The 22,484-nt window shown below is 42.4% G+C and overlaps 2 protein-coding genes across 3 annotated transcripts in view; one reads left to right on the top strand and one right to left on the bottom strand.

The window, feature by feature from the left end:
• Positions 1–8,640: 8,640 nt before the first annotated feature.
• On the bottom strand, positions 8,641–10,148 carry bloc1s2 (biogenesis of lysosomal organelles complex-1, subunit 2). The gene is made up of 5 exons (XM_070832293.1): positions 9,972–10,148; positions 9,649–9,765; positions 9,362–9,481; positions 9,140–9,244; positions 8,641–8,675 (listed from the first exon to the last, which is right to left on the bottom strand). Exons 1-5 carry the CDS (start codon positions 10,135–10,137, stop codon positions 8,644–8,646), a joined length of 540 nt encoding a protein of 179 aa, XP_070688394.1. The 5' UTR covers positions 10,138–10,148; the 3' UTR covers positions 8,641–8,643.
• A 1,432-nt stretch (positions 10,149–11,580) lies between these two features.
• Positions 11,581–22,484, top strand: part of usp24 (ubiquitin specific peptidase 24) — a 31,279-nt gene continuing 20,375 nt past the window's right edge. For both annotated transcript variants that reach the window (XM_070831556.1, XM_070831555.1), the window contains exons 1-18: positions 11,581–11,957; positions 15,168–15,336; positions 15,552–15,619; positions 15,727–15,870; positions 16,345–16,470; positions 16,815–16,850; positions 16,946–17,011; positions 18,145–18,210; positions 18,535–18,609; positions 18,829–18,987; positions 19,082–19,196; positions 19,350–19,453; positions 19,652–19,759; positions 19,862–19,957; positions 20,087–20,248; positions 21,328–21,420; positions 22,075–22,182; positions 22,273–22,422. In XM_070831556.1, coding sequence (XP_070687657.1) covers positions 11,679–11,957; positions 15,168–15,336; positions 15,552–15,619; positions 15,727–15,870; positions 16,345–16,470; positions 16,815–16,850; positions 16,946–17,011; positions 18,145–18,210; positions 18,535–18,609; positions 18,829–18,987; positions 19,082–19,196; positions 19,350–19,453; positions 19,652–19,759; positions 19,862–19,957; positions 20,087–20,248; positions 21,328–21,420; positions 22,075–22,182; positions 22,273–22,422 — 2,124 coding nt within the window. In that variant the 5' untranslated portion in view covers positions 11,581–11,678. The remainder of the gene's footprint in view (positions 11,958–15,167; positions 15,337–15,551; positions 15,620–15,726; positions 15,871–16,344; positions 16,471–16,814; positions 16,851–16,945; positions 17,012–18,144; positions 18,211–18,534; positions 18,610–18,828; positions 18,988–19,081; positions 19,197–19,349; positions 19,454–19,651; positions 19,760–19,861; positions 19,958–20,086; positions 20,249–21,327; positions 21,421–22,074; positions 22,183–22,272; positions 22,423–22,484) is intronic.

Genomic DNA, 22,484 nt, shown 5'->3' with positions numbered 1-22,484 from the left:
TCGCCACCATTCGCACCTCACCACATCGAGAGTTATGAAACAGGATCCTTGACTGTATATAGGTACAGACTGGAGAGGAAAATACACACCCTTCAGCATCCTCATCTGCATCTCAGCAGTTCCTGTTTTTGGGACCAACTATATAGGGTACCACTAATGTACAAACACACACACACACACACACACACACACACACATACAGTGCTGCCAAGCAAAGGAGGAAGGAGGGCTGTTGAGAACCTTTAAACAAAAAGACATTTTTAGAAAGGTCCTCTTGAGCAGGGAAACAAAGAGGGGAAGTGACATGACGTCGCACAGGAGGGAATCTGAGGGTCACCGGTGGCGTGACGGACACGCCTATGGAACAGTCACATACACATTCACATGCTCATTTCACACACACACATTTGATAAACACACTCAAGGTCCTTTGCGCTGCTCTCAGAATAGCCATTTCCTCGTCTCCCCACTTATTTGCTGATATTAGAATCATAAGGATGTTTTGTATCCACGTTCTCTTTCCTACAACAGAATCCAAAAGAAATCCACCGTGTTTTATCAAGGGATGTTTTGATTATCTGTCCCGATCCACCTGTAAACCTGCGATAAACGCTGATGTAACATGGAAGGAACGTTATGTAAGTTCCCTGCCAGCAGACTGCCCCGACTGAATCAAATAATGTGTGTGTTACTGGCTTTATTGTTGGCAGATATTAACCTGCAAATCATTATAATGCCTTTGATTTTAGCCTGGTCGAGTTCATTACAATGTGTTTCGCTCCAAATGGGATACTGTTGTGTTTACAGGAAGTATTTACCAAACAACCAACCCACTTCCTTTGCATCTAAACATAGCTCTGGACAGCAGTAAGGGCCGACAATAGAACAAAACTCTGTAATCATTACTTTGCAGATCATGCTGTCGAACGTATTAGTTAGATGTGTGGTGATGTAAGCGACTTCAAGCCAAACACACACACAGGTTCAATAGCCTGTGGCATATTACTATTACTATTGATGATTATCGATTATATATTATTTCTTGAAAGAGTGATGTTTGAACTAGAAACGAGGATAGGATGGAGGAGGCCAGTCTCTTTCTCTCATGTATGTACACACACCGAAACACACACTCACATACACACCTCTCACATCTGGTGTATATTAGATCAGTTACACAGTGTATGAATCTCAAAACCAGAGGGGGTAAAGCCATCAATCATCCTCCTCCTCCTTCCCCGCTCTCTATTCTCTCTCTCTCCCCATGACACTTGAAGCCACTAGGAAATATATTATTTGTGTTTACTGTAACAGTAAAGGTAACGCTGAAGCTGCTTTTTTCCTGTTTTACCTTGAAATAGACCAAAACATGGGAGCTCCATGCTGGTTAGCAGTACACAAAGTTCTAAATCACTGTAAGGGACGTCAGCTTCAACAGGGTGACGTGGGCTAATCAGGGTAAGTTGGACTCTAGGCTGAAGGGTAAATAAGAAGATTCAGTTACATATGATTTGTAAAGGGCCATATGACTGCTTCTGGGGAAAATGTATATCTGCTGCCACTCTCTCTCTCACACACACACACACAGACATGTTTACTCAAATCACGTTAGGGGTATTTATTTATGTAGACTTACATTAATTTCCTGGAGACCCTAATTGTAGCCATAACCACTATTTGCCTAAATCTAACCTTTACCCTAACCTTAACCTATCCCAAGCCTTAACCACTGACCCAAACATCAGCGTTTTACCAACTGAGGGCGCAGCATTTGTCCCCAGATGCACAAGCAGTCCCCAATTAACTGGTCTGGTGTGTGTGTCTGAAGTGACTGAAGGCATACCCATACACACACACACACACTGACTTATATGCATGACGCATCTGTTTAAGTAGCGCAGAGCTAACAACATTTTCATACAAAATGGTTATGTACACCTACTGTACCTACTGGTACATGAAGTTGACTCTTCATTATGAAAAAATCTGTCCAAATCATTAAAAACACATTGGGAAAGTTGGTATGGGAGTCCAAAAAGAGACAACAGAACCACCTGATATTTTTGGCAGACTAAAGCTGACCGCATCATGACCTGAGCACTGGGTCACTGTAGCTACAGACTACACTAACACACACAGCAGAACTGACCAGGTAGCTCAGCTGAGCCAGGTGCAGTTATGTTTATATTCTCTGGGCAATTATGGCAAATATTATTGCAGCCTGCTGCCCTTGACTCGCTAGACTTGCTTTGCTGGTGCGTTTAGCTCGGAACAGCTGTCCAAAGCTCATACACACAGAGTTCGACCAGTTGAGGAAGAGAGAGAGATCAGAGCAGCTCCAGATGAAGATGATATCTAAATCATTTAAACACCGTTGTAATAAGGAATAAGAAAAAACATTCAGAGGACTTAGCTGCTCAATTCAGACAATAATTCAATCTAAGATATATATTTTAAAAGCTCCACCTCAGGTCTTTGTGTCTTTGTACAGTTTGTACCTTGGCTTTCTCCAACCCTCATTGCCCATAAGCATGTCTAATTCAATGTTCTGTTGAATTTCTCTCACACACTGTTCACATGCACTCACTGGTAACACAAAGCAGAACACTTTCATGTCCTCAGTTGTTGTCTCGGTTTAACACAGGGACAGCTTTTGGATTGGTTGGATTGCAAGTAAATAAGTAAACATTATTTAAAAAGAGAAGTTACAAGTTTTGAATTAAAGAAAAATTAAAACAAATTTTTTGTTACTAGCGATTAGTTCAAAGGAACAAGCGGCTCACGTGTCCTCAACTCTGTGGTTGTACAGTCAGAGGCTCTGTCAGAAATATCTGTGAGCATCTTTAGTTTTCTGCCATTGAGGCTTGGCCTTTTCGCAGTCAGGATTCAACAGTTTAAATTGCAGTATGCATGTTATTTGTCATCCAAGTAGAATGAGAGCCATGGAGCTGGATAGACAGTGCAGTCGAGATTAGAGCTTGTTGTTGTAGGTCAATTATTTGCCAAATCCATAAAAAGCTCACATATTGGGTTCATTTTATGGCCATTTAATGCTTGTGCTGGACAGTAAGAATGGCGCATGTTTGTGTGTCATTACTGAGAACTGGACTAAGATGGTGTTTCTGGTTCTGAATGCTACTCTCATTTTGGGATGGCCTGTGGTGCCTTCATACCAAGATGAGTCAACTCTGTCCTTTTGCGGCTTCCAGACACTTATTACTCATTTGGATGACCTAATGCACACATGCTGAAAGGAAAACACAAACATACGCACACACACACAGCACGCATTACACAAAACCTCTACTGGAGAAAATTTGAAGTTGCAAGTTAACTGTGAACAACTGACATTTTAATCCTGACAAACAGGATGTGACTTGTTAAAAAAAAACCTCTATCTTTGCCAAAAATCCACTTTATTATCCAGACAGGGTGCTCTTGGATGTCCAAGTGTTACAGAAGAATAAGGATTAGTACAAAAAGAACAGGAGGAATCACTTCTTAAACTTTCAAAAGCAGTGAAAATCAATTTGGGCACTCAAGCCAGGGGAACAAGCTGTCAACACACCATTAACATATTATCACCTTTAAAAGGTGTTACGCAAATTTGCTAGCACAGAGTTGCCTATTTTAACATCTAGCAGACATAAATCTTAGTTTGGAGTCGTGTTACTGGTGACCTAATGGCCTAGCAAATTAGTACATTTTAGCTCTTTTTTGGTCCCCACCAACTCCTGAGGTTTACCAACTAAATGCTGCACAAGATAGTCACTAAATGAGTTTGCCTTTTAGTGCTGGACAGGTGGTTTTATCACAGCTTTTTTTGTGCTGAAAACAGGTTGTAACTGCATCTGGAAACAATGTGGGAGTGAACCAAATATATATATACACATACATACTATATTACAAATATTATGGCACAAGTGTGGGGCAGTGCCATTATTATGACAGTGCTGTGTATCAAAGCTTCTCCTTGGTGTGGTCAGTGTCACTGTGTGTACTGTGTGTGCACACACATGCAGGGTTTAACATTTACACTGATGGCTCTGGAGCCATAGAGTCTGAGTATAATTCTAATGGGGGGTCTAAGAGTTGCTGAGTCCATTTAGACACGACGCTGGACACACTGCACATGAATGCAACGCTTCAGTGGGTAAGTCAAAGTCAAAATGGGAACACAAACAACAGCAGCACATGGGGAGGCACACCAGGACTAAACTAATATCACATTTTAACTGGGATTGCACAGGACAGTTTCAGGTGTTGCTAGTTATGACTTCCTGCCGGGGAAGCATCCTCGGACCGCTTTTCAACCCCAGGAGCAGAGCTGGATCTGAGGCTGGAGCCGGAGTCTGACACCCTGACTCTCCTACCTGCTGAGAGCGGCTGGGCTCTTGTCTCACATCCAAAATAACGTTGCACCTACTGTTTTGGTGCCACGCTCCCATCTGGTCTCATTTTAGATTTTTAATAATGGAGTGACGGTGTGGACATTTTAGTATAATCAAAATGAATTGCATTCATCTAACGTTGGTCAAAGTGTTCCAAGAACTACATGTACACTACAGACGCTGGCTTTTAGGTTCGAGTTTCAAAGGCCTGCATGTTCTTGCATCTTCACATGTGTGCACAGTATATGATGAAGGTGTGAGCAGCAGAGTGAAGTGAAGGATCGTGGTGCCAAACGTTGACCTCATGTGGCTTTTCGTGCCCTTCTCATAGAAGGTATTTGAAGTTTGACTAAGTCCCTCAGATCTCACATGTGGCTTATATTTGCGCTGAAATACCTCCCAGATCTATTGGCTGCTTTGAAATGGATGTAAACATGAACCTCTTTGCCATTTATCTCAGGCCGTTTGACGGTCTTTATAGTGTCCCTGCTTTACGGGGGCATGGGAGGGTATTTAAACGTCTTGAGTGCAGTTATGGAGGGCTGTTTATCCCATCATGGTCTGTGTGTGTTAAAGTGAGTGAAAGACAAAGAGAGGATAAAGGATAAAGAGAGATTTCACAATACTACTAAATTTGTTGACATTGCCCAATTAAGTGAAATGCTAACTTTGACCAAGGCTGAAAAACACTGAACAAATGCGGTTTGAAAATTACTTTTTGAGTGTCCTTGTTCATTCTCATTCATGAACAGGAATTTCCCAAAATTCGTGCTTGCTTGTCAGTTACACAACACTGTGGTGTGGCATGCTGCCCTGTTATTGTAAACTGGCCCAGTCTCCACTTTAGACTTATGGAGAAAACAGCTTGTTTGCTGCAGCTGATGACGGACATGTGTTTGATACTTTCTCAGTCACATTTCTGGGAATCTCCTGAGGTCTGTCAGACTAAATCAAATTGAATCGGTATCATTTCAAAAGATCTGAAATGGAATAATTCCTTTGTTGAGTTGGGCCTATTCGGTCCATTTTGCGTAATCTGTATTTGTAAGTTGATTATATCTATTTAAATTGAAGCCGCAGTGTATGTAATTCAATCAGAATAATTCCTATGTAACTGATATAAAACCTGGCATTGTGTGTGACATTTGCAAGGATATCTTTATGCATTGTCTCAGTCTTCTCTCTCTGTATGTGTACAGTAGTAGATGCTGGAGAGGGAGATGAGGTTTGCAAGATCACTTTTATAGCATATGTGCAGAGGACTCATTGTCTGAAGTCCCCTGCTGTTTGTGGTGTATTTCAACCCTGGGAATCAGCATTTCCATTGTGGACGGGGTTCAAAAATGAAAAAGCGAGTGAAAACCGAGACATTTTTTCTCAGGAATGGGGGAAAGCATATGTTTTCTTGTTAATGCAGTACTCGGCTGAAAAAATGGCTAATTGGTCACCAAGTGCAGCCGATTCTGAATATAGGGCAGAACAAGATTATGTTACATTACTGAAGATGAAGAAACAACACAAAGACCAAAGTGATAAACCAGACGGTACCAGGTGAGTCTGCAAAACCTTTCTCACTGGAATACTCCATAAACAGCAATTAACACAAATACACAAATCTAATTGAAAGGTGACTTTGAGGCTGACTTTTTTGCACTTTTTTGCTGATAGATGAAAACATTGATACTACTCCCATAATATAAAGCTACAGCCAGCAGCTGCTTAGCTTATCTTAGCACAATGCGTGGAAACTGGGGGAAACAGCTAGACTGGCTCTGTCCAATGATAAACAAAATTTGCCTTCCAGCACCTCAAAAGCTCACTAATTATATATCGTTAGTGTAACCCATACAAAAAACCAAGATGCAAAAATGACACGCTTAGGTGTTATGAGGAGTTTTGTGCTGGAGTTTTTCTTGGCTGGGCGCAATGACTTCAATGAACAATGAACTTCCTAGCTCAGGAAGGGAACATGAGAAAGAGAGCAAGATCTAACAAAACGTAGGTAAGCTAAGAAAAGTTAAGATAAGATAAGTCAAGCATAAGTATGAAACTAGACACTTTGCGTAAGTGCAGCATACATACACACACACACATACTGTACACAATCAAATAATCAGTGGGGAACAAAATTTCCACTATTGATTCACTCATTATTTAACAAAACCATGAAATCATTACACATTTACTCACTTGTTCCTATCATGAGCGTGTCTAATGCATGCATCATAGATGCATTAGAGTAAAGCCTCCGCACGCATTCGCAGTGGCACATGGGAACACTTTCCTTATTAGGTCTTAACTGGAAATAAATTGAAAAAAAAAAGGATAAAGAAATGCTGTTGCATTGACGATCAACCTAGATTACTAATGACTACATCAACCCAAGTAGCCACGTCATTTTGACGTATATTTCTTTTGTTCCCTGCTTCCTTTCCTGTTCAAGGCAACACCTTAGAATAACAGCCCCTTCTTTCAAAAATATAAATTCTTTAAAATGGAGATTAGATGGTGAAAACATGATCACATACTCCTCCAGTAATTGCATTTCTTCTAGGCATCATAATTTGATTGATAAGTTGAGTTATTTAGTACATGCCTAACTTCAAATATGTACCCCACACCAATTCTTGCACATGTATTTTCCATCCAGTGTCTGAAAACCACACATACACACTGAGTATGGAATATAAGTGTCCACACCCAAACTGTATTGCTACAGTATGGTCTAGTTTTGCAGCACTTCCCAAACTGAATAATATGAGAAAGGTTTACCTATGATTACTATGTTACCTTTTCTTCTATGCTTGACTGCCTCCTGGCACTCACATTCAGCTTTCAGAAAACAACCCCCAAAATCACTTAATAGACCTGATTGGAGAGCCTTTGGGAGGGGAGCTAAATTTATGCCCCAGGGCCCTGGAAAGGGGTAGGGAAAGGGAGAGATGGAAGGATCACAGTGCAACAGTAAATAATGTTACAGTATGAATAATGAGCTCCCTCTGTGCCGGGGCCTCAACTGGACTAATGACAGAGACCTGTTTTAGATTAGGCCTCTCACAAACACACACACGCATACATGTGCATAACCCAACACACACTAACCCATGAACACTCAGGGGGGAGGTCCTGTCAGTTTAGATAACACTTTTGCCCACGGCAAAAAGAGTTCTGGGCTCTGCTGTGGGACAGCTAATAAAGGAGGAAACAAAGGAGGCAAAGGGCATCACACACATCTTTAGTCACCCAGTCACCCCTTCCTTTGAATTGTCAAGTATGTGTCATCCTTTTCCCTCTGTTGGTCCCACTCATTACAGACTTTTATGTCCTCTTAGGAGCCTGAAACTCACATCTCCTTCAGCAGTGGATCAGTTTTTCCAGAGCTATACAATATTTTATTTAGTGTCCAGTGTGAGTCCCCATCATGGTGCAGCTCTGCCATCTGCTGTCAGTAGTGGGCTCAGTGGTGCAATGATACGCACATCATGATTTATTAAAAACAACAACTCATTTTCAGTCCCAGTATCCCCCGAACACCATAATACAATAACTCATTCATATCAAATATCTTTCATTTTAAGCTCCTTTTACAGTCATAGTGGGATTTTCAGCTGCTCTCTACACAGTAGTAATTTATTGTAGCAAACTCTCGTTTCTCGAAGTTTGTGGTACTGTTGACGCTACCCAGACAAATAAATGTGTAACAACAAACCCAATCCCAATGTATAGGGCACGTCAGGCTGCTTTTACTCTCAGATAAGAAGGCTTGGACATTATTAAAAATACATCTATAAGCATGCTTCATCATGTAAATATCTACACAAGTGTTATTATATACTCCAATGGAATAAGTCTCTCACAAATCAATCTGCCATTTCTTATTATTTAGTAGTAAGTTAGTGTATTCTGATTCCTCCGCTCAGTTAGAACACTCTGCCTATTAAGCAGATTTAGGTGTATCTGTAATAGAGTGTGTGTATACACAATACACTCTCATACATCTCAGGTGCGAGGCTGAATTCAGTGATACTGGACTTAAAAATCTGAGCCAAGAACTGCAGTAATTCATGTGGCTTCGTCTCCTTCCTCCTTGGTTGTTTCTAGGTGTCAAAGTGGCTCTGACTGTTTGTTATTTCAGCCTCAGTTCACATCCTCTCCACAGCTCCTGGCTCCGCTGGCAGGGTGAGAAGAAATCAAGGCTAGGATTTAGTAGGTGAGAAGGCATCGTTACTCTCAGTCTGCCTCTTCATCCCTCTCATCGCTTCTCCAGTTTTTTGAATCTGGCCTCTGTAAAGACAAAGAAAAACAGGGACTTGGTCAATCTGTGGCCAAATCCAAGATGGTCAGGTACTGTTTAGGTGTGATGTGAGAAATCGTCTGTAGTGTCACAGCACCATCTGCTGGTGGAACTCCTAATGCTTTGCAATGTGAGCTGATAGAAGCAGCTGTACTATTATTGGTCTGTGCCACACATACATGCCAGACAAAATAGCCAGCACAGAGACAATCACCAAGCTTACTAAAGTAAAGGAGGGATATATTGGAAGAAAATGATGCTGATTGTACAAAGTCAGTAAGAATATTACTAGACTGGCAGGTATTGAACTGAATTAATAATTAATAATAATCAAACTTAATAGATTCCTTTTTAATAATTATTAATCAACACATCTATGATTAATTTCAGTAGAATTAGTCTCACTCATTATATTCTTGGACTGAAAATATTATGACTGCACTAAATATCTTACCTAGTTTCTTGGAGTACGCATCCAGTTTGTAAGCAGCCTGTTCCAGTGAAGACACTTGCTCCTCAATCTGATTTATCTGGTCCAAGTAGGGCTGTAGGCTAGCATCTAAAGCGAACACACATTTCAACCAGATGTTCTTGCTGTAGCAGTAATAAGATATTAACTACAAATACTCTGAGATATGATGACACAATTTTGGTGCACGTGACGTATCTCACTCACACTTGTTGTTGAGATCCTGCAGGTTACGGCTGATGTTGATGCTGATGTCCTTCATTTCCATGTACTTCAGACTGGTGAGCTTGTTCATGTTCTCCAGCAGACGGTAATCCTCACAAGTTCCTGAACATGTGAGGGAGAATATGCATGAGAGGATACAGAGACATAGAGGTAAACATGGAAATGAGTGCATCAGTAAATGGCTGCTCAAGTAAAGAACTTAAGAGCTTTACTGTGGTCCGAGAAAGGCGTGATGAGGAGGTTGTGTGCAATATGTTTAAAATAAAAACCTGTTAGTTCTCCTTGAAGGAAGATAGCCATCTTTTCAAACATATCAGCGCACAACTCATTGATATCAGGCTCTGCAGGCTCCACAGCCTCCTCTGCTGTCTCCACACCTCCATCACCTAAACATTAGGAGCCATGTAAACACAACGCAGCATGTCAGTCCAGTTCAAACATTACACGTCTCCATAACACAAAAACAAAAGTCAAACATAGTAGCGACTCAAAAGTAGGGAACTGACAACAAGTGTATAAGCTAAATAATTAGGTTACTGTATGCTAAGTTAGCATTAGCAAGCTACGGAAGCTGGGAGGAAACATCACTCACTGTTCGTGCTGGGCTTCTTGGGAACAGCTGCCGGGGTCTCCGCCGCATCCTCCGGTCCCTCAGCGTGACCACCGCCGCTTGCAGCCGGGTTCGGAGGCGCTTGGTGAGCCGCTGGTGCCCTGGAGATGCTGTCCATGGCGGCGGCGTCGTCTCCCGTCGCAGCCATTTTGTTCCTGTTTTGACTTTCCTTTGTCACATGAGCGGAGTACTCACGTGACGTCCGCCCGCCATCACAACCCCCACCCAAACTCGCGCGCACTGCCACGCCCTTATGTTTGAATGTGAGGCTTTTTACAGAAGTTCAGTGATGCAGCTTCAGACAGCATTTTTACATCTCCTCAGATAAATCACTGAGAATGTGTTAAAAGGGCTTGTCATAAATCATCTGTACAATAACAAAGCAATTAGCCAATCAGAGTCCTGTCTGCGCTGTAAAAGAGATACTCCTTTTTTCTATTCAAAGTTTCTATTGGGTTTTCAGTGCAGACTACAAAATGATATCCAAACATAAAAGCCAAAGGTTCCCTACATCAGTTTTGATCATCATCATCAGATCATCACGTGGCTCCTACATTGGAGCCTAAAACTACATCATGGTTCCCTGGTATTTTATTACTATCTTAAAAACATACACTATTACAGCAACACTGTTTTATAGCTACAAGAGGTCACCCTTCACCCCCGTTTAGGCTTACGTTTTGCTCCCCAGTAAAAATAAGTAAACCATTATAATAAGATAAAATAAGTAGAGACAGTAAAAGAAATAAATGATATGACATATATAGATTTAAAATATAAATAGACTAAAATATAGAAAGTATACAAGAGCATTTGGAGACCAAATACATAATAACAAGGGAAAGAGACAGTTGTGTGATTAATAGCAGAAGAATCAACAAGTCTATGTAAACAATGTACACCAGACAAATGTTATTTTTAACAAATAATAACAATAGCATGATAATATTCACTTTTATACAGTTTAATTCACTACAGTTAATTGTTTTTGGAAGTTTATTGTATTTATACATTTTAAATTAGACACCATACCCAATGTCATTGCAGTATTTACACTGTTACCTCATTCAGTTATATTAACCTTAGCCACCTGTTACGTCTCTTTATCACCTCTTTTATGAGGTTTTATGAGCAAATATTTTGAGTGACTTTGGCTTGACAGTGCTAATTGTCATATCAATTGTGTTGGCTGAAATAACAGGGGATACATCTATATCATCATTGTGGAAGTCAATTTCTGCCAAGACAAACTAGATGAAATAATAATAAATTAAAAAAAAGCTTTAACTTTGTTTATTCATAAATGATGAGACAGTGATTCATCACCTCACTTTCAGATTTAGGATCTCTGTGTGTATTTCTTATTATGCAGAACTTTTCTAGTTTTTCCTGACAAATAAAAAACTGGCTTCCATACATGACTGATAACCCTGACAGTAAAGATGTTGTTACTTTTAACTTTAGAAATCACATTAGCACAGCTAGTGGTTTCGCTGTGCGCGCTCCCGTGAGGAGCATGCAGTTCCTGGCAGGCAGATACTCGCCATAACACCTGTGTCGGCGCTGTTGTGGAGCAGCAGATCGTGACAGGCTAGCAGCGGTGGACTGTAAACATGGCGGCGTGCACAGCTACAGGGCTGTGCCGAACACCCCGTTACTATTAGCCTGAGAGACGGAGACATCCCAAAAATGGAGACCGAAGAGGAGCAGCACATAACGACGCTCCTCTGCATGGGTTTCCCAGACCCCGACGTGATACGGAAAGCGCTCCGTCTGGCAAAGAACGACATCAACGAGGCAGTGGCGCTCCTGACCAACGAAAGCCCCGGACTCGGGTATGGATACGAGCCGATGGAGAGTGGGCCTGCCCCCGGCTTGGGCTCCGGTGGAGACGGGGAAAACAGCGGGCGGACTGGGACTGGAGGGTTTGATCCTCCGCCCGCATACCACGATGTAGTGGATAGTGAGGTAAGAGCGACCTGCGTTTCAGCGAGCATCAACTGAAGGAGCGGCGGAGGAGGAGAGCAATGCTAACAGCAACTTAGTGGGAGAGAGTGGGCTCGCCCATTTAACTAGCTAAACTTAGCAGCTACGATGCTACATGCACCGAGCCCAACGTGAGCTGTCAGAGCAGGAGGTGAAATTCCCTCCAGTCCTACGGGACAGAGCATGTCACAGGCTCACAGTGACCGGAGATCTGCTAACATGAGGCTCAGCTGCTCAAGTGTTGGGGCTAAATAGCTACTCTAAACTTACAGGCTAACCCAGCTAGCCACTAGCTAGCTAGCTAACGGTGGTGGAGAGTTGAACGCGCCAGTAAGTGGACCAGGTGTAGCAGCTCAGAGGCATCACCCTGGAGGGCTGCAATCACAGATTTTTACTGTGAGCACCCTGATGGCGGGTAATCAGGTCAGTCTGTTGGCCTGCGGACTGTCGGCCCGGTCTGTCGGGGCTGCTTTGCACAGGTTAGCCAACGTTAGCTTGGCTGACAGCGTCCACCGAGCTGAGCTCCTGTCGAGGCTGCAGTCCACTAGAACCGGACTCCAAGAAGAGGTTTCTCAATATCCTTGGCGTACGTGGCTAATTTGATCACTCTTGTCCACATTTTCAGATGTAAAACTGCCAGTTTCTTGTGCCACTTTGTGATGTGCGGAAAAGAGTGAGTCATTTGATGTTTAAGGCCAGTCATTGGTCCTCTGACAGCCGTATGTCAGTAATTAACCTGCAGGCTCCATCACTTCGCCCGAGTTTGCAGTGTTTATGTGGTGTTGTAACATGAACCTACTCATTAATACACACCTGACTGCATAACATTTGGCAGGATTGCTTTGACTGACACCTTGAGGGACTCCAGCCTGTTTGCTCTCAGCCACTTGACCCTCAAACCTGTTGCTTTCCAACATCTCCTAAAACCCTGAGAGCAGTACTTTCTTACAAAGTCAAAAATCATTTGATGTGCAAGATCAGACTTTTCAACCACTTGTTGTATCCCCTTGATGGCCATGCTGTTTGAGCTGCTGTGATGATCAGTCAGCAGAAGAGGTACAAACAAATCACTTCCTTAATATCTTCTCCCTCCTCTGACCGTCTCACTGCCGTCACTCATCAATCAGGCTGTGATATTAGTTGTAGTATAAACAACCGACACTTGCAGGTAATTGTAAATAATAAGCGGTATTGTTGAAAATAGGTCAATAATTGTGTAGTTACAATTTAACTCAGCCTGGAGTGACTCATTCCGTACGTTCACTAAATCTCTCTAAGAGCTGCCAGAATGATTTTCTCTGTATGTTCATATACCTAAGAGGTCTAATTCAGACCTATTTGACCATGATTCAAGCATGCTTGATTGCTTTGTCCTCTCATTTACATCACTGAAACATTTACAGAGATCGTGTTTGTTGTGTCACAGAAAAATTAACCTGTGTCACTCCCCCGTGTCATAATGGGTTCTTAAATATGTAGTATTTAGAATAAGCTACAGGGATCATGCTGCTTTATTCCCTTTCTGTTCACTGTATTTGTGCTTAAGAGTCATGTCATAGGTCCTTAGTCCCATGTTATGCTCCTAAATATAGCCCTCCGGTCTCCCTGACACACACAAACACATTGCAGTTTTTTCAGGGGGGGTCCCAGGAGAGTTGCAGGGTGCATAGTAACAGTGTGGCACTGAGTTACCTCATAGTCCTGCGCAACCACACACATGCATACTGTACCTTTGCGACCTGAAGCGTTCAGTCTTGAAAAACACAAGCATTGCAGCTTATCGCCATGCTTGTTCTCCTGGACTGATTATTTGTGAGAGGTTCTGTATATTGTATAAAAAGATAGGAATTCTCTTCTTTTCTCTATGCTGTCATTCTTCCTTAATCACAGGAATCAGTTTTTATACTCAAGTTAAACTGTCTGTTAGTTCTGATTTGGAAATTCTGCCAGTATTAAAATGCTGGTCACCGTTTGATCCTTGTGTTTTCTAAGCTCGTGTTAGGTTAGTCTCGCTCTTTCTCTCCTTCCTCTCATCCATCTACCTGTCATTTCTAATTTTCTTAGAAGGGGAAGGGATGAAATACGATACCTGCGTGTTGCTTTCCCCTCCCCTCTCCCTCCCTCTTGTTCTCTTCTTCTTTCTGTCCCGTTCATCACTTTTTTTGTTGTGTATGTATCGGTATGCAGCACAGTAAAACATGCACTGGACACATTGACCATTCAGTATGCTAATATGTGGAGATGTATTCAAAATGGCCAGACTCAATCTAACTGTACTCTGCAGTATTAATATTTATACTGCGCGGTGCCCACAGCCAAAGCGGACAAATGAGTTGAAATGGTTTTGGTCATTTATAAAGTAGCGAAAACTGAATCACAGGGTTCAGATATAGTATACAATACTTTTAAGACAGCAGGTGAAGCCTCCATAGAGCATTACAGTGCCAACATGAATTATTAGTGGATTTCAAACATGATGTGCTTTAGTGCTGCACGTGTGTTCTGTAATGTTCCACTGAGCAGCACTATTTCACAGGGGTTTAATTATGAATATTCAGATGGCTTCATGAATATGTAAACAACTTTATGATGTAAATAATTCAATAATCCTTTGTCTGCCGTTGCTTTCAACACACAGACCCATAGAATTTACTGCCACGAGCCATTTTGTGTTCTCAGAGCAGTAGTGCGCTGAACTTGAACACTGCTTTTTTTTGTTTTGTTTTGACATTGAGTGAGTTGAAATTTAACTTGCCTGTCAAAACCTCCTCAGTTGTGACAGCAGAAAAAAAATTTCGTCATACTGCGAACAAGATGGTGTCAAGTCATGTGGCAGGGTGTTCATTAGATCTGACTGTAGCTCTCACAGCCCGTCTGACACATCACAGCGATTTTGACTTTATCGCTCCGTGAAAACCCTCGAAAACAAGCACCTGTCTGGTGGACAAAAGGATGCGGAGATGAAGGGCAGATCACTGAGGAGAGGACACACTTTCCAGATGACTGCTATCACTCTTCTCCCACGGGGGAAGAAAAGAATCAAGCATCAGCTTGTGTGACTTTATCATTGCTGGAGGCCGTTTGGATTGTCCTTGCACAGAGGGCAGTTGCAGCGCAGGGACCAGCTGTGCGTAATAAAGTCACCCATTGCATTAGCCGGTATACATTTTCTCATCTGTGTGTGTTTTACAGAGGAGCAATGATGAAAATGGGAACTGCTCTGGGGGCAGCATGGAGTTTCCCACCACCAACTTGTACGAGCTGGAGAGTCGGGTCTTTACTGACCACTGGTCCATACCTTACAAGAGAGAGGAGTCCCTGGGCAAGTGTCTGATCGCGTCCACCTGCCTCGCTCGGCACGGTAAGACGATATTTGTAGACTCACATTTAACTTAAAACTTTCCATCTGCGTAATCATGTGGGCGGCATTTTTTGCTTGTTGGATGCTTTTCACATGTTGTTACTTTAGACACTTGTATTACATGGCTCAATCCGTATCTCCTTTGTCGCACATAATTTTTCCATGTTTGGTTGTGTGATATGTGTGAGAATCCAACATTCCCCCTCCTCTGTCAGGTCTCGCTGACGCTGATGAGAACTGCAAGCGCTTCATAGATCGCTGCATGCCGGAGGCCTTTAAAAAGGTGACAAATGAAGTCCCAGAGATCTAAGTGATTGTGTAGTACTTGATTAATCAACATACATTTTCCTGACTTTCCTCCATTCTGTCCGCCTTGTTCACTGTCTCCAGTTGCTGACCAGCAGTGCCGTACACAAATGGGGCACGGAGATTCACGAGGGAATCTACAACATGCTCATGTTGCTGGTGGAGCTAGTTGCAGAGAGGGTGAAGCAGGACCCCGTCCCCGTAAACCTGATGGGAGTCCTAACTATGGTGTGTTCTCTTTCACCCTCTGTCTTTCTTAATATTTGTCTTTTAACATCTTTCTCCTGTCTTTTTGTGTTCTTTATTTAAATATTGTTTAAACTGACTGATAAATCACCCTAGAAAACAATAGAACATTTGGGTAACCAGTAACAAACGCATCTCAAAAATGTTTTATCCAAATTTAAATGATAAATCAGTTATTTACTTGCTACTCACTTCTCAGTGCTGCGTGTGCTCTGAATGAGCAAATTCATTTATTTGTCTCCACTATCAAGACCGATCTTTTAATGACTGTGTGTCTAAAAGTGAATCTGCCGCTGTGAGTAATTGTCCTGTGCTGTGAAGATTCAGATTGTTGGTCCACTCTTAACAAAAAGTGCTTATTTTGTCTGTTCCTTTGGCAATCAGACATGCGACATTACATGCTTGAAATGTATTGGAGTATGCATTTATGTTCTCCGTCTTCTTTGTCGTGTCCAGGCCTTCAACCCTGATAACGAGTACCATTTTAAGAACCGGATGAAGGCCTGTCAGAGAAACTGGGTTGAAGTTTTTGGAGACGAGGCCAACATGTTTGCTGTCTCCCCTAGCAACACCTATCAGAAAGTAAGGGACACCCCACTTGTCTGGACTCTCCACTCCACTATTTACTCTTGTAAAATGTTAGCGGAGCATGAGTGTCACTTTACCCAGATGCACTCACAAGTATGTAAAGCTCTGCTAGTATTTATACACACACTTTCCTTAATAACGTTTGTTTAGGGTTTATAGTCATGCTCGTACTCAGACGAGTTCTTCGTCCCCCGTGTTGTGTAACTGAGCCACAGGGGCTCAGTGTGACTGACATACAACAGCTGTTAGAAGACTCTTGAGTGTGTGTGTGTGTGTGTGCAACAATAACTTGCAGTATCATTGCTGAATAAATCCATTTAAAATATAATCTTTTTCAGGAGCCTCATGGTTGGCTGGTTGATTTGGTGAATCGAGTGAGTAAAGAGCCGTTGGCCTGATACTGTCTCCGTATACATTTGCTACAGTTGTATCAGTTTTGACAAATGTGTCTCCCTTCCTCTTTTTCAAGTTTGGAGAGCTCGGAGGATTCACTGCCATCCAGACAAAACTCAACGCCGATGAAATCGAGATTGCCGTAAGAGTTGCCGTCCTTACTTTCATCTTTTTTGCCTTCCTTACATATGGTCTGAAGTATCTTTAGAGTGATGAAAGAGTTCCTACAGTGGTGATGGATGTAGAGGGGCGCTGTAGACAGACTATACAGGCAAAAGGTCACCATGTTTACCCCCACCCTTCTCAGCTGCACGGTGCTGAATGTCTCCCTCTTTCCCCCTCTCACTAATACTCACTTACACACGAACACACTCTCTCATCCTCCCGCTGTGTGATGGCTGAAATGCGCTGTTGTGTTATGCGTTCAGAGGCATCCTTGTACTGATGCTTCCTTCTGGGAACCTGGCCGGAACCACAGCAGTGCATAGCCATTGATTCACTCACTTGCACACACAATAACTCCCTTTAACCATTAGCATATTAATAAGGAAAAGACTGGTTGCAGACCACTGTCGCAGTCTCCATTGGCAGTGGGAGCTCAGCAGAGTGTGTAAGCTGTCAGATACCTAACATACTCGAAGATCAGGAGAATGAAAGTGAAAGGAGCAAAGATAATGGGAGGAGTGCCTCCCTCCTCTGCTGATTCCCAGGGGTGATTCATTCATTTGTCTGCTTTGAGCAGGAAGTCATGTTGGGGGGGGGGGTTACTGAGTGAAAAGAGGAGGAGGATGAAGGAGATGGGAGTTGCTTAGAGAGAGCCCAGAAGCAAAGATGGAAGATAGCCAGAAAAAAAAAAGAGACAGGAACACGGGAATCATTCATGAAGCTCCTGTGATTTACCACTGAATGACAAATGACAGCTGGGCTCTAGTACTGGAAACTCACTCACACATCTGTTTACACTCACTCCCTCTCAGTCACATGCAGCACTGAAAACACAGTATCAGCTTAAACACTATTTGACGTCTGATCTAAACAAGTACATTTGAGAGGAGTTGTAGAGGGCTGTTGTTGTCCATGTCCTCTTTAATAAGCCATTAAAAGTGATACCCCGAGATGCATCCAATCCTCACAAATATGCAAGACCGATTATGTTCTTACAAAAAGAGTTGGAATGAACAGTTCGCATGATAGTTAGTCAGACTCTGCTGGTATTGATAAGTTGGTTTCCTGTTTGGTTTGTGTCATGCCTCAGTTATTCTCTCTCTCTCACAGTGCGTCTCAGCTCTGGTCCAGCCTCTCGGAGTCTGTGCAGAATACCTAAACTCCAGCCTTGTCCAGGTGAGCTATCTCTTCTACACACATGGATGCATGCGATGGTAATATACCCTAATCTGGTTATTATATGGCCCCTCTTTTTCAATCAGTTCACCTCGTGCTACTGTGTATATGTGTGTGTCTGTGTTCTCTTTTTTTTTTTTTTTTGTCCGGTTGTTTTCTGTCTAACCTTGTTAAACTGTTGAAGTTATCCGTTGTGTTTGTTTTCATGACCCTTGTGCTCCATTGTGATTTATTTTTATTTGCTGTATCCTCTTACTGTTTTGCTGCTGCAGTGGCCTATTTTCCCCACAGCAATCAATAAAATTCTATACTGTTTCTTCGTAGCCCATGCTTGATCCAGTGATCCATAAGATGATCACATATGTCCAGAACCTGGAGGAAAAGGACCTTAAAGACAAGGTAGTGTTTTATCTTTGTGTCATGATTTTTGTACTTGAATTTATAGAGAAAGCGTGCAGGGACAAAAACACTTGAGTGTGTGAGGCACATACAGCTGTAGTTATGGAGTATTGGATATTTGTTTTTATTTTACTATATATTTGAGAACTTGTGTATGTGGATTTTGACTCAGCCAAGATGTTATAACTTAGGTCTTCTTCATTTGCCCTTTAACTGTAGCGTCTGGTGAGCATCCCAGACCTGCTGTCGGCCATCAAGCTGCTGTGTATGAGATTCCAGAGGGAGCTTGTTACTGTGGTGGATGACCTGCGGCTGGACACACTGCTGCGCATGCTCAAAACCCCTCACTTCTCTACCAAGATGAACTCCCTCAAAGAGGTCAGCTCTTACAGGATCTGAACTACGTTTTCTGGGGGCTTTGATCCATTTTTGATTTCATCTCACACTGTTTTTGTGTATCTTTTTCTCTCAGGTGACAAAGTTAATAGAAGAGAGTACAGTGTCAAAGACGGTGAAAAATGCCATTGACACGGACAAACTTTTGGACTGGCTGGTAGAGAACTCAGTCCTGTCAATAGCACTGGAGGGTAAGAAAATCCATTGCTGTGCCGCAAAGTCCTTTGCAAAACAATTCAACTTTGTACCTGGTTACAAACACTACAGAAATCATCTAAATCGACAGGTTTTCAGCCTGAGGTTGACTGTATTCACTGCGCTCATTAAATATTTCTGTGTTCCAGGTAATATTGACCAGGCTCAGTACTGTGAGAGAATCAAGGGAATCATTGAGCTGCTGGGAAGTAAACTGTCGCTAGACGAGCTCTCCAAGATCTGGAGAATACAGGTCAGGATCACTGCTCACAGCAGTAACAACACAGTCATGTCTGTATTATGTATTACATTTTCATTAAACATGTTCTACAGGCTCTCTGGTCTTAAACACTAAACTTTAAACGGAGTATATTAGGTACATAAACCCATCCGCATTCATGTGTGAGCACATCTATTGATGGATCTGTTGATTCTTGTGTGGGCATCTCAGGCGGGCCAGTCATCAACTGTGATAGAAAACATTCATACAATCATCGCTGCTGCTGCTGTGAAGTTCAGCTTTGATCAACTTACCCACCTCTTCGTCCTCATACAGAAGGTCAGTGCTGTAGACATTCTGGTAGTAAAGGGTCTTAAGGAAATGCAGTTTGTAGTAGTTCTGTGTGTAGCACCAATAATAATCTGTTGGCATGCCGTTCAGAGCTGGGAGATTGAGAGCGACCGCGTGAGGCAAAAGCTGCTGAGTCTCATCGGGAGGATCGGCAGAGAGGCTCGCTCTGAAACCACAACAGGAAAGGTATGTTGGTGTATCTGTCACTCTGCCAAGGCTAAGACATTGAGACATAAGTGGAAAAGCAGATGAGGCAACCTGCAGTATGTTTCATTATTACAGTCTGAATCGTCTTGTTTATGTGCGTCTGTTAAGGTGCTGGAGGTGCTGTGGGAGTTGGCTCACCTCCCCACTCTGCCTACGAGTCTGGTTCAGCAGGCGTTGGAGGAGCACCTGGGGATTCTGAGCGACGCCTACGCTGTCAAGGAGACTGTGAAGCGCAGTTACATCATTAAATGTATTGAGGACATTAAGAAGGTGAGACAGTCATGCTCAGTATTGTCTTTGTGGATGTGGGGGCCAGTGTTAATCGTTGCTAAATGTATTACCAGGTCATTCTAGGATCAGCTTTGTTTTTTATTTACATACAGGGCAACAGGCACTGCTCCTTGCTCAACACGTTTTGGGGAAACACTATTTGGCCCCCACATTTTTCTGCCTGCTGTGACAGTTTTGTTCTAAAGTTAGCACGTCCTTGTTAGCACTGCATGTTACCCTTCAACTCCAGTTTATTTACATCGCTTCCATGTCAGTGGCCCAGTCTAGCATCCACGGAGCTACAGTGGGTTTAGGATCAGGCAAAAGCAGTATTTCTTTGAAAGCTTATTTCAAAGCCAAAAATTCAGTCCCTCTGACCACACCAGAAACCCAGTGACTCTACAGAGGCCAAAGACAACCGATCCCCACTCCCTTTTTACTCTCCTCTTTCTCCATCATTCTGGCGTCTTCTGCCTCAGTATTTACTTGAGTCAGTGGCTCTGATTTATCAAGATGCTTAAAAATGTTTGTTCGTGTTTGCTTAAAAATAGGAATTGTCAAATCATTGTGAGGATTTGTCCTTATGTGAATACTACTGCACTATAGTGTTATAAATCATTTATGAAATGTTTACATGGTAATCATAAATGGTAGATAGAGGGACTTCAAGTAAAGTGTCAGCAAATAGTCTTGATTTATTTATGGATACTGAAATTATCCAAAAAAAAAAACATATGGAAGGAAGGAATTAATGTGTATTTTATAATCACAAGTAAACAAGCAGGTAAGCTGTGCTTTAATTCTGCAGATTCTAATTGCAGAACAAGTAAAGGAAGCATTTAAAGTATTTATAGAATATCATAGGTAAAGGTGAAAAACAAAAGTCATTGATGTCTTTAGTTACACCTATTCTTTTCTCGCTTTGACATGCTGTGAAAATAATGGCCATGGAAAATGCTGTTTGTTTTACTGTAGCCAGACACGCTGACCCTCTCAGCCTCTCAGATCTCACTTGTTATTGGCTGTATACACAAAAATGTGTACAAATGTCCCACCTCAAATGAAATGTATGTTTCTAGACTCACACTCAGGAGGACAGTAAAGGCAGCGACACTCAAAGCTCATTTCTAACTGGCACTTGGGGCAAGAAGAAAGCTAATTCTTTGGCCAAAGTAAGAGAAGAAGCCCTTGTAATTTATAATTCCATTGATCAATCTGTATCCAATCTCGCTGCTTTGCACCTGCCAACCAATCGTGGAGGAGGGTTTGACCACAAAGGGCTTTCATTGGTCACAGGTTAATAATTTCACACTTGATTGTAACATGAGGTAGTTTAACCAGGTGTGTGTTAATCTTCTGCTTGCCTCACGACGAGGGCTTTGGCACTCACAGTGATTACACAGTGGTGTTGATCTTGTCCTGGGTTAGAGTTGGCTGAGTGATTGAGCTGCTGGATGAATGGTCAGCTTTGGTGGAAGTGCTAGGATATGTACTCACGCAAAGAGGAATCTAATCAGAGCCTTGGATATACTAAATTAATGTTTGATGTTTGATTTGGACTGATAGTTGTAAGAGCAAATTTAAACTGACAAATATCCTTGGCTCTGATTTTTTTTCTGGCATTTACACAACTACAGAAACAGCAGGTCTGTGATGACAAAGCAGCGACTATCAATATTGTCGTTCTAATTACAAAATCTGCGCAGCAAAGACCATCACAGAGATCTGTTTTTGTAGCATGTGTCTTTGTGCTCATTCTGCTTTAGTGGATATCGTTATCTGTTCTGTGTGTGTGTGTGTGTTTGTGTGTGTGTGTATCTCGACAGGCCTCTCAGCAGAGCAGTCCTCAGGCTGTCTGGGTTGTTCCTGCTCTCCGTCAGCTGCACGAGATCACCCGCTCTTTTATCAAGCAGACCTATCAGAAGCAAGACAAGGTGACACAAAGACACACGCAAACATCATAGGAAGGACTCATTGTAAAGCCAAAGTGCATCGTTGCTATGGTAACCTTTCCCTGCCCGCAGAGCATCATCCAGGACTTGAAGAAGAACTTTGAGATCGTCAAGCTGATCACGGGATCCCTTGTGTGCTGCCATCGACTGGCTGTGACCGCTTCGGGAAATAATGGCCTCTCAGGTTCAACTCTGGTGGACGGACGATACACCTATCAGGAGGTGAGGGACTTTGTCTCAGTGCAGTTACATTTAATTGAATAAATCAGGAATATATTTCTATA

Source organism: Pempheris klunzingeri, chromosome 6 (assembly GCF_042242105.1).
Source record: "Pempheris klunzingeri isolate RE-2024b chromosome 6, fPemKlu1.hap1, whole genome shotgun sequence".
Lineage (NCBI taxonomy): Eukaryota > Metazoa > Chordata > Actinopteri > Acropomatiformes > Pempheridae > Pempheris > Pempheris klunzingeri.
The sequence above is the reverse complement of the archived record's forward strand: the minus strand, read 5'-3'. Positions and strand labels throughout refer to the sequence as shown.

Coding starts and splice junctions, on each gene's coding strand:
- bloc1s2 (XM_070832293.1), bottom strand. CDS start 10,137: ATGGCTGCGACGGGAGACGACGCCGCCGCCATGGACAGCATCTCCAGG. Junction 9,482..9,648: donor CCTTCAAGGAGAACTAACAG/GTTTTTATTTTA, acceptor TCACATGTTCAG/GAACTTGTGAGGATTACCGT. Junction 8,676..9,139: donor TGCGTACTCCAAGAAACTAG/GTAAGATATTTA, acceptor TTGTCTTTACAG/AGGCCAGATTCAAAAAACTG.